This window comes from Oryx dammah, unplaced genomic scaffold (assembly GCF_014754425.2).
Source record: "Oryx dammah isolate SB20612 unplaced genomic scaffold, SCBI_Odam_1.1 HiC_scaffold_20, whole genome shotgun sequence".
In the NCBI taxonomy this organism is placed as follows: Eukaryota; Metazoa; Chordata; class Mammalia; order Artiodactyla; family Bovidae; genus Oryx; species Oryx dammah.
This window is the reverse complement of record NW_024070204.1, coordinates 57,680,045-57,692,492: the sequence shown is the minus strand read 5'-3', so window position 1 is coordinate 57,692,492 and position 12,448 is coordinate 57,680,045. Positions and strand designations below refer to the sequence as shown.

The following is a 12,448-nucleotide window of genomic DNA, read 5'->3' as shown; positions in this document are numbered from 1 at the left end:
TTATATAGGATGCTGAACTGAAAGAAAAATCTAGTTCCTTTAATACACAAAAATCTTACCCTCCTATAGAGTCTGGTAGATACATTAACTGATTTTCATCTATTTTAAGAGTTGTTACATTCTTCAATGAACCTATTAAGGGAAGAAATAATATACAATTTTTCATCTTGAATTAGAAGTCCATCAACAGTCAAGTGAGCACATATTACATTTGACATGAATCATAAAGAACTTTTAAAAAAGCCAAGCTATCTCATAGAGACACCACCCCAACCCTACCATCTCTCCATGCCCTTACCCTGTATCTACAATTTTCACATACATATTACCTCTTAACATTAGTGTATATTTACCCATTTAGGCCTCACTAAAATGTATGCTTCATAAGAGTATGTACTTTTTGTCTCCTTTGCTCACTGTTGCAGCCATGCTCCTTGAAACAATTCTGTGACATCACAGTGAAGATACACAGCACAAACTTATGGTATCAAAGGATTAAAGATGTGGTAGTCCAAAGGTAGTTTTTTCTTAAGAGTATAACAAGCTATTCTACATACTGTAAGTATACTAAATACTAAAACAATAAAAATGGAGTTTAATTTAAAATAAAAAGCACTGGAAAAATTACAGTAGAATTTGCAAAACACAACCTGAGCTATAACAATTATGTAATTCAATTGAAAAATACGTAAAAATATTTCTGATTTTTATATTCAAACATCATGGAGATGCTAATATGTAAGTTTTTGGATTTTGATAATTCAATTCCCTTGATGCACCACCAGATAAGTAACTACATAAATACAGTTGACCCTTGAACAACACAGGTTTGAAGTGTATGGATCCACTTACATGTATGTGAACTTTTCAATTTACTACTACAGTACTACATGACCCACAGTTGGCTGAATACACAGAGGCAGAACCATGGATAGGGAGGAAATAAATGTGAATACAAAAGTACATCTATAAATTATATGAGATTTTCCCACTGCAGGTTGGCCCCCTAACCACCGTCATTGCTGAAGGGTCAACCGTATAATTTTCAAAGGATTTTGCTCATACAGCTGTCTTCTTGTTAAGTCTAAAATGAAGTTAAGATAGGAAAAAGTTACTAGGTAAGGGTCATGATCAAGAATTAAAGTGAATTTGGGTAAATTAATCTTTTAAAGGATTCAAACTTTATTACAGTGACAAAAATGACATTTCCTTAAAGAAAAACAGTAATGCCAACAAAAGAGTAAACTGAGTCACTGATCACAACAGGAAAAATTCAAACAGGATCTGTGACTTCAGAATACAGTAAAATTATCTTATAAATAAAATTTGATAATATGGAAGCTTTGAATGAAGCAATGGCAATAAGTTTCTCAGATTGTATACTAGTAAATTTTAATCACATGAATTAGAAATCAATACAAACCAATAGACTCCGGCAGTTGTTGAAGTGAATTGCTTGATAATAGGAGATCTTGAAGGTTTTCACATCCTGAAATTCCTTCTTCAACCATCTCAATATTATTTTTAGAAATATCCAAGTATGTGAGCTGTTTCAAACTACCAATAAACTGTAAGTTTAAAAAAAAGGAAATCTAAGGACTCTGTCAATAGCAGTTGTGAAAAGTTTAGATAAGAAACTTAGTGACAAATTATAATTTATAATTAAATGTTTATATGAGAGGTTCATAATTTTTAATGCCATTAGTTAGATATAGTCAGTAAAAGCTAAGAGCTACTACTATTTTAGCCTAGCAGAGTGACAAGTACATAATTTTCCTTGGGAATTTAGCTGGCCATCATTTGCAAGGGAGTTAGCACATATGGGAATTCACATGGCTTTAGGTCTGAGAATAAACACAATGTCAACTGCTAAGAAACTACATGGAAGATAGCCTATTTCAATAATTCCCTGGGCAAAATGAAACAGGATACAAAGTCAACTGCAACCCCTGAGAAGGACATACTCCATGACATTAGAAAGAAACTTAAAGTTGACCCTTGAACAACACAGAACTTCACAGACCCATTTACACATAGATTGTTTTCAACAGTAACTGCTATAGTACTCCACTGTAGCTGGTTCAATCTGTGGATGCAGAACATCAGACCCTGAGAAGGAATCCTTGTTACGAAGGAATTTCAAATAGGGAAAGCTGACTATAAATTACACAGATTTTTTTCACTATGTAAAGGGTTGGTGCCCCTAATCCCTGAGTTGTACACAAGTCAACTGTTTTACAAAAATTTATTATAGAAATATAAAAATTTTAATCAAGAATGTATTGACAAACCCAATCGAAAAATGCATGGAAAATCTAAATAGACATTTCTCCAAAGAAGTCATACAGATGGTTAAAAGGCATATGAAAAGATACTTGACATCATTAATTATGAAAATTACAATGAGGTATCACCTCACATAAGGTCAGAATGGCCATCATTAAAAAAAAAATCTATAAATAATAAATGCTAGAAAAGGCATGGAGAAAAGGGAGCCCTCATACACTGCTGATGGAAATGTAAATTGGTACAACCATTTTGGAGAACACTATGGAGGTTAGAGGTTCCTTAAAAAACTAAATATAGAACTACAAAATGATCCAGCAATCCCACTCCTGGGCATATATCTGGATAAAACCACAATTCAAAAAGATACATGCACCCCAAACTTTACTGCACTTTTACAATAGCCAAGACATGGAAGCAACCTAAATGTCTATTGATAGAGCAATGGATAAAGATGTTGTATATATATACAATGGAATATTACTCAGCAATCAAAAAGAATGAACTAATGTCATTTGCAGCAACATGGGTGAACCTAGATACTGTTACAACGAGTGAAGTAAGTTAGACAGAGAAAGACATATATCATACGATATCACTAGTATGTGGAATCTAAAAAAAAAAAGATGGTACAAATGAGCCTATTTACAAAACAGAAACAGAGTTACAAATGTAGAACAAACTTATGGTTACCGGAGGGAAAGAGATCAAGGGATAAATCGGGAGATTTGGATTGACATATACACACTACTATATATAAAACATGTAACTAACAAGGACCTATTGTATTGCACAGGCAACTCTACTCAATACTCTGTAAAGATCTATGTGGGAAATAAGTCTAAAACAGAGTGGTATATGAATATGTATAACTGATTCACTTTCAGTTCAGTTCAGTCGCTCAGTCATGTCCGACTCTTTGCAACCCCATGAATTGCACCACGCCAGGCCTCCCTGTCCATGATTCACTTTACTGGACACCTAAAACACAACATTGTTTTTTAAAAAAAAGTAATGACAATAAAAAAATGTAATTTGCTTCTATCTAACAAGTCCCTTGGACTGCAAGGAGATCCAACCAGTCCATTTTGAAGGAGATCAACCCTGGGATTTCTTTGGAAGGAATGATGCTAAAGCTGACACTCCAGTACTTTGGCCACCTCATGCGAAGAATTGACTCATTGGAAAAGACTCTGATGCTGGGAGGGGTTGGGGGCAGGAGAAGAAGGGGACAACAGAGGATGAGATGGCTGGATGGCATCACTGACTCGATGGACATGAATCTGAGTGAACTCTGGGAGTTGGTGATAGACAGGGAGACCTGGCATGCTGCGATTCATGGGGTCGCAAAGAGTCAGACGTGACTAAGCGACTGAACTGAACAGTATTAAGAATAATCATTTAAAACTGATTAAACGTACTTAAAATGTATAATCCATAAAAATGCAAAGGACAGACAGCAATAAGCAAAGTCTTTAAAATTTGATATACATACCCCTGGAATAAAAGTCAGTCTATTACCATCCATCCAAAATTCTTTCAATCCACTTAGCTGCTCAAGTACTTCAGGCTGTTTAGATGGAAGTGGAGGAGGAGATACATTAATTTATTTGAATATATTTATTTGGCAAAAGAAGCTCCCCTGGGTATTTCTAATAATAACTTTCAGTATTAAAGGCATTTTTTTAAATTACAAGGGGGGAAAAAAAGCAGAGCCAAAACTCAAGTCTTTCCACTGTGTAATAGTTATTACACAAATATTACTAAAGACATTCCATAATAGCATAAATTAAGCTTTTGATTATGTAACAGGCTAAAGTATTTACACAATTAATAAGATCCATTACTTTCAAGAATACAATAAAAGTATACTCTCAATCATTATCCACAAAAAGATGTACACTTTTAGGAAATCTTAAAGAAAAGCTATTCCCTGATGACTAAGAGGGAGGAAAAAAGAAATAAGGCAAGCTACATCTTAAAAACCCAATCATAAGGAAAAGTAAGTAAACCAAGGCATAATCATATGATAAACCTATTGTGTTATTTTAAGCTTCTAGTAATTACATAGTAGAATACTGTTTATAATAAAATGTTGAGGACCAAAAAATTAAAGTGATTTAGTGGACCTGGTATTCAGGCAAAATTTACCCTTAGGGTTATTCACCCTTGGAGGCTCTTCTGAATGAATCCTTTAAAGATACTTCCAGTAACCCACAAACCTGTGTCCAATCATTGACAGTATGATGGCATTGAGGTGTCATCATATCTCATCACTATAACACGAGTAACACATACAAGGCATGTCACTCAGATTTACTGTTAACATATAAGTAAGAATTCTAGGTTTAACTTGGATTAAAAAAAATCTCTTTTTGTGCCTTGCATGTGTGTATGCTCAGTTGTATCCGACTCTTTGCGACCCTATGGACTGTAGCCTGCCAGGCTCCTCTGTCCACAGGATTTCCCAGGCAAGAATACTGGAGTGGGTTGCCATTTCCTTCCCCAAGGGATGTTCCCACCCCAAGAATTGAACTCGCATCTCCAGCACTGGCAGATTCTTTACCACTGAGCCACCTAAGAAGCCCTTTTTGTGCATTATCTGTTAAAACTGTAATAGTAATTTTTTTAAAAATGTGTAATGCTTGAAGAAGGAAATGGTCCAAAATTTAATGATTCTGAATTCTGCTCTGATTTATAAAATTAACAGCAATTTAGAAACTTAAAATACTTAATATGGCAATAGATTAATACATGTAAAGACAAACACTGAGGAAATATGTAACAGATAATTTAAGAAGCACAGAATATGCATTTTTTTAAAAAGAGTAAAAACATCTACAAAACACAGTAAGATTCATCATATATCAGCTTCAATTAAAATACAGAATATAGATACCCAAAACCACCATGCTCCTCCAGTGACTTCAGCTGAAAAGCTATTTAGTGAGCTAATACAATTTCCACAGGACAGTTACGCAGCAACAGTGTTGAGAAACTCTTGTTTTTGAGACTAGCACTTGAAACTTGCAACAATTAAAAAAAACAAACTTGTAAACACAGTGTAAAAATTTTAATGATGATTTTTCAAGTTAACGAGCTTCTCTTCAAAAAACAAAATCTAGCTTATTATCTGAGTTCTCCTGAAGCAATGACTGAAGACAACAAATTGCTTATATTCTTCTTTTCTTTTTGATTCAGCATCATACTACTTTGGAAACAAAGCAAAAACGCAATCCAGAGGTCTCATTATCAACTTGAAAATAACAGCTGTTTCAGTCAATGTTTTTCTTTTAGCTATTAAGTAAAATTTATAGAGAAGCATGCTGTTGCTGCTGCTGCGAAGTCGCTTCAGTCGTGTCCAACTCTGTGCGACCCCATAGACGGCAGCCCACCAGGCTCCTCTGTCCCTGGGATTCTCCAGGCAAGAACGCTGGAGTGGGTTGCCATTTCCTTCTCCAATGCAGGAAAGTGAAAAGGGAATGGGAAGTCGCTCAGTCGTGTCCGACTCTTCGAGACTCCATGGACTGCAGTCTACCAGGCTCCTTTGTCCATGGGATCTTCCAGGGAAGAGTACTGGAGTGGGATGCCATTGCCTTCTCCGGAGAAGTATGCTACCACTGAGTAAATTCCTAAGCAATATTCCCATGAAGTTATTTTTATCAAGTTCTTTTCCTGATGCATTCTAGTCTGATGAAAGCTTTTCCCTTATAATCTTTCAGAATTTCTACTTTCTGTGCCAAAAACTATTAATTACCTTTTCCATGGGCTTCTCATTAATTTTACATTTTTACCCTCACTCCTATTAGATGTTGCTATCTGTTTAATTATCCTGTCAAAAACTTTTATATCTTGTCTCTCCAAAATATGTGTGTATCTTTATCTGATTTTATACTTTAAAAATGCAAAGAAATAAATACCTTAATTTTCACATTTTTTTCTTGATCAAATGAATGACTTATGGATAGTAAGGTTGGTGAGAACTTACCACTTCTGTGAACTCATTACTTCCCAAGTCCAGTCTTTCCAGCTGGGTCAGTCTATTCATGGTTCTATGCACAATGGAGTAATAAGGAATTAAGTATACAAAAATAACAATTACAAGGAAACTTGTAAAATATTCTTATGTATTACCTAATAACATATAGGCTTTCAAATGTTGACAAAATAAAAATGATTTTCTAAGAAACAAGTCACATTTAATTTCTAAATAAAAATGAAATAAGTTATTAGTTATTCTCTGACTTTGGCTTCTCTCCGGGTTATTTCTATTCTTTTTTATTTTACTTTTTGGCCATGCCACACAGTATGTGGGATCTTAGTTCCCCAACCAGGGATGGAGCCTGCGCCCCCTGCATTGGAAGCGTGGAGTCTTAAAACACATCAGGGAAATCCCAGGTTATTTATATTCTTAAGAAGTAATTGCAGTAATTACACGAACCAGAATACCAGTAATTGACTTTCCATTTTTGTTTTTTTTCACAGAATAACTTCTCAGATAGTATAAATCAACTAATGATTAGATTGTTAGGTAGCTTCATATTAATTACTACCATTTTTCAAGACTGATGGTGTATTTGTAAAAAACTTTAAGATAATTAACTAAAAATTCCAAGAACAGCAAATATTACATTGTTCTCCACACTTTCAAATTAAATTCAATACAATTCACAACAAAGTTTTACATGAATCAAAAATATAATTAGAAGACTATATTTATTTAAAATTAAAGCTACAATATATCATTTTTAAACTTTCAACTCAATACCAACAGTTCTCTGCCATTACAGAAACTTGAATGTACAAACTGATTTCATGATGAAATAAACTAAGTTGTATTTTATATTCCTTCAATAAAGGTACTTCTTAAACTGAACTGTTAATTAATTCAAATATATTTATACTGTAAAATTATTATTTTTAGAAAAACCTATTATTTGATAGATTGCTACCAGGTAGCCAGATAGAACTACATTAAATTTTTTAAAAAATTGGGGGGCACACCATCCCACATGGCCTGCAGGAGATTCCCCAACTAGTGACTGAACCCTGGACACAGCAGTAAAAGTGCTGAATCCTAACCAAAAGACCACACTAGGAAACTCCTTAGGAACTATATTAACTCTTTTTTGCATATGGCAAAAAATAATCATCATAATATCAATATATCAATGTGTTAACTGGAAAATTAACATCATTAAAAACCAACAGACTCCTTAAATTATGGCATAAGAACACATTTATTTCTATCTTCTCGACATTCAACAAATTAGTAATAGTAAGATAAAATCAGCTTAAATCTCTCTGGTTTTTTAGTGAAAAAGAAAACATAATAATTGTAAAGTAATTTATTATGTTGCGCATATGCGTGCTAAGTTGCTTCAGTCGTGTCCAACTCTGTGCGACCCCATGGACTGCGGCCCACCAGGCTCCTCTGTCCATGGGATTCTCCAGGCAAGAATATTGCAATGGGTTGCCATTTCCTTCTTCAGGGTATCTTCCTGGCCCAGGGACCGAACCTGGGTCTCTTATGTCTACCTGCATGGCAGGCAGGTTCTTTACCACTAGCGCCACCTGGGAAGCCCAATTATTATGTTACTCACCTAGTATTACAGAAAGCTAATATTCCCAAACCCTTTCATTTTAAATATGCCATTTTATCAACACTCCTTTCATTTAATTCATCTCCCAGTACCAATTTTTCTCAAAGTTGCTTTATTTAACTTTGATTCTCTGAGTGCCTATTTTCAGGTTCTATGAGATATAAAAATTTGACTTCCTTTACTCATATCTGTCTTTGTCGAGAAAACCTGTAATTCAGTTCCAATTTGCTTTATTACAAAGTGAAAAGGTGTTTCCAGGATCTTTCTCAAGAAAAGATTAGATACTAATTTCTATGTCCATAATACTATACTAGGTTGATATGTGAGAAAGGTAAAGAGAGCTGTGCAGAGGGAGTAAGATTGAAAAAAGAAAATATGGTCTTATTTTTCTTAATTCAATATTGCTATAATGATAACACAGAAAATTCACATGTAGCAATTCACTTTATATCAACAAGGGTAATTTTTTTTTAAAGGGAATAAAAACCTTTACACTGGAAAACTCAATTACAAACAATATCCTTAAAAATCTAAGGTTTAAAACTGATTTAGGAAAACATAAATGACAGAGATATGTAATAAAAAGAGGAAATACATTGTAAAATTTTAAAAGTGTCTCCATCTCAACTTGCTGCAGCTGACATGGGCATATTTGGTCCTACTTCATTTAAGATCCAGCTTCCTACTTCAAGGAGAAAGTAAAAGCAATCATCCCTCAAATTTCCTTCTGCTTATCTCTAAACTTTCTTCGTATTTAACTCATTTTTACCTTCTCTTCTCCTGTCTCAGAGGGGAAATACACATCATTTGTTTTTTCGGTACTGGGCCCTCCAGGATTAACATGGTATTAAATTTCACTGAACTATATATTTAAAACAGCTTTTTCACTGTTTGAATCTTTGATCATAAAAAGATCTACTCACATAAGCTGAAAGCACAAGACTTTGCTGACACATAAAACCATGGCCTCTTTTTAATTTGTGAGGCCTCAAATATTGTAACCATGTCTTTAAAAAAGCAATAAAGAGTTACATTTGCAAATACATGACAGTCCAATTTGAGGTTAAAATTAAAATATAAGGAGATAAAATAAATGAATTACCTATGATATCAGAGACACCATATTAACTGTAAGCTTAGCTATTTCAGTAAACAATTTATACCCAGATTATTCAAATCTCTTAACAGTCAAGTTCTGAGCTAAGGATTCATCAATGCCAATACCAAATCCCCAAAAAGTCAAACCTTTTTGAATTTTAACACAGATAATTCTCATTTTAATTTATACTAACAACCAACAATATACACTGTAATCATTCCAGTCTTTGGGGAATCAAAACCATGTACGTTTCTTGCCCTCAGAGATTTATACTCATGGGTTGGAGTGGGGAAGAAGAAGGATCAAGTACACGTGCACATGATAATATGCTAGCAAGTAGGAAGAGAGTAAAATGTATTTTAAAAATTAGACTAATGTGGTAAATATCATAACTGATATAAATAAGATGCGACAGAAGTTGAGTACACAGAACAACTAACTCCTGGAAAGCGGGAGATGCTTCTAACAAGAGGTGACAACTCTTGACAAATAAATTGCCACAGGAGATTGGGAAGTTTTCTGTAAGGGTCAGATATTTTAAGCTTTGCATACAGTCTCTGTCACAACTACATGACTCTATCACTGTAGAGCAAAAGCAGCTATAAACAACATGTGAGTGAATGAATGAATGGCCTCTTAGGAAATTTATTTAGAAAAAAATAGGCACTGGGCCAAACTTAGCCAGTCTGTAGTTTGCCACTTGCCTAAACTACAAAAACGCAGTAGTGAATCAGGATGTTTTAAGACATATCTTCAACAAAGGACGTAGACTAGTGCATTTTGAGTCTGTAGATCTGTTTTCATTTTATTTTTTGCTCTTGGACTGTCATCTCCTCCTGATGTTAGCTTACCAGTAGGGGGCCTTCCATCCCATTTCTAATTTAAAACTGACTAAAACCATACAAGTTCTGAGAACTGGAGTTAATCAGACTTTACAGAGAAGACTTTATGGATCTCTTTAAGGAGTACTAAGAAAGAACTCTAGTATAGAAATGGGGACCTTTATTTGGGACTCAGGTGAGCTTTACATACTTATTATTTTGACTTTTGTCACACAAGACTGAGTTCCAGAAAGCTATGAAATCACTAATAAATACTAAGAGATGTATTAAGTAAAGTGAAGTGAAGTCGCTCAGTCGTGTCCAACTCTTTGCGACCCCAAAGACTGTAGCGTACCAGGCTCCTCTGTCCATGGGATTTTCCAGGCAACAGTACTGGAGTGGATTGCCATTTCCTTCTCCAGGGGATCTTCCCAACCCAGGGCTCGAACCCAGGTCTCCCGCATTGTAGACAGATACTTTACCGTCTGAGCCACCAGGGAAGTCCAAGAGATGTATACTGAACACCACTAATTAAAATACAATAACCACAAATGTCAGTCTTTTAAAATAATCTGTACTCATATTTTAGATAATAGAAATTAATATTTCTCTAAGAATTTAAAATGCTGAACTAAATTTTGGAAAAGATAACACCTTTACTTACTTTGGCAACATTTTCAACTGGTTTTCTCTAAGTTCTAATATTTGGAGTTTAGTTAATCTGCAAAACAAATAAAATAAATTAAGCATCTATGACAAAGATGAAGAATTAATGAATTAATGTCATTCTCTAAAGTTTTAAAGCAACCAATATTTATTGTGTAATTACAATGTGTAGAATCTAGTGTTAAAAATTACACAAAAATACAAAGACAGAAAAGACTATTTTTACTCCCCAGAATTAATGGGGGAGAAGCTTCAGTAAATATTTCTAAACATATCCAAAGCACAAAGTAATTGTCTCCTAATGTCAATCCTAATAAACTTTGTGCATTTTAATGAAATCCTCCCCCAAATTATTAGTCATTAGTAGATTAGAGAACAATAATTTAAGTCTAGAGTTGAGGTCTGAGAGAGAAAAATAAAGAAACAAAACAGGACATGGAAAGGGAGAAATCCCCTGGCACTTCAGTGATGCATGTTCCAATTTAGAGGATAAATGAGCAGAAGAACTGGTCCTGAAGTGCTTGCTAATGCTACAAGTGGCAACCATATACAACATATCAAGTCAGCAGGGTGTATACTTTAAACTTATAGAGTGTTACATGCCAAATATATTTCAATTTAAAAAGTGGTCCAAATGCCAGACACAGAAATCTAACAAGTACATGAAATGTATGTGTGTATATATATGTGTGTACATAGATCCATATATATGTGTATGTATAGAAAAATATAAAGCATTATAATGTGGGTCCCACAGTTCACTGGGCTACAACAATGCCCCAAATTCTTTTTTCTTTATTGAAGTACAATTAACAAACAACACTTTGTTAGTTTCAGGTATACAACATAATTATTTGATATATGCATATACATCATTGAACATGGGCATCAGAAGATGGAGTAACCACTTGAGCTAAAATTAACCCTCGGTTAACCCTTGAAAAACGGGTTTTGATTGTGTGAATCCACTCATATACAGATTTTTTCCCCAATAGTAAATACTGTGGTACCACACAGTCTGTGGTTGGTTGAATCTATTGGATTTGGAACCCTGGATACTAAGGAACTATAGATATGGAGGGCCAACTGTAAATTATATGCAGAGTTCTACTGTGTTGGGAGGATCGGCACCCCTAACCCCCTGCATTGCTCTAGGGTCAACTACACTGTGAAATGGTTACCAAAACAAGTCTAGTTAACCTCTGTCACTATACTTAAATATAAAAAAAAAAAAAGTTTCTTCTTGAGATGACTTTTAAGATCTATTCTCTGAAGAAACTTTCAAATACACAATATAGTATGGTTAACTATAGTCACCATGACATTACATCCCCATGATTTATTTTATAAACTGGAGGTTTGTATCATTTGACTACCTTCACTCATTCTTCCCATCTCTACCCACCACTCCACTTCTGGCAAACACCAATCTTTTCTCTGTATCTATGAGGTTGGGGTTTTGGTGGTTATTTTAGAATTCACATTTAAGTGAGACCATATGATATATCTCTCTTTAAGAAAAAAAAAAAAAAGAACATTGCCATATTAACACATACTTGGATAGCACTTTATCTAGTAATTAATTTGAACACAATAAGAATTTAATACCTATTGTTCATATACTGATTCATCTTTTCATTAGAAAAATTACTCAGGGACTATATATAATACAACAAGAAGCACAAATTTAAGGAGGGAGCAACGGGCTGGATCCCAGAAACACATTTTTCTTTTCTCTAGAACTTCAATTCCAGTGAAGAAGACAGATAAACCAGTAATTAGATCATTTAAAAAATATATAAGTGCCGAGAATAAAGCATTCCATCTCAAATATACAAAAATTATTCCAATTTAAACTCCTTATTTTTATGTACTTTAAAACCAAGTCTTAAATTACTTTTTTCTTTAAAATTTTCACTGCTTATTTTTATTTGGGAAAATAAATTCCAAGTCAAAATAACAAGTGCTGAAGA

General features: G+C 34.1%; 1 protein-coding gene across 9 annotated transcripts in view; it reads right to left on the bottom strand.

Annotated features, from left to right (window-relative positions):
- Positions 1–12,448, bottom strand: part of ERBIN (erbb2 interacting protein) — a 126,579-nt gene that overhangs the window by 46,992 nt on the left and 67,139 nt on the right. For all 9 annotated transcript variants that reach the window (XM_040262622.1, XM_040262624.1, XM_040262630.1 and 6 more), the window contains exons 7-11: positions 10,474–10,530; positions 6,275–6,338; positions 3,782–3,856; positions 1,424–1,568; positions 60–132 (exon numbers count right to left, since the gene is read on the bottom strand). In XM_040262622.1, the coding sequence (XP_040118556.1) occupies positions 60–132; positions 1,424–1,568; positions 3,782–3,856; positions 6,275–6,338; positions 10,474–10,530 (414 nt within the window). The remainder of the gene's footprint in view (positions 1–59; positions 133–1,423; positions 1,569–3,781; positions 3,857–6,274; positions 6,339–10,473; positions 10,531–12,448) is intronic.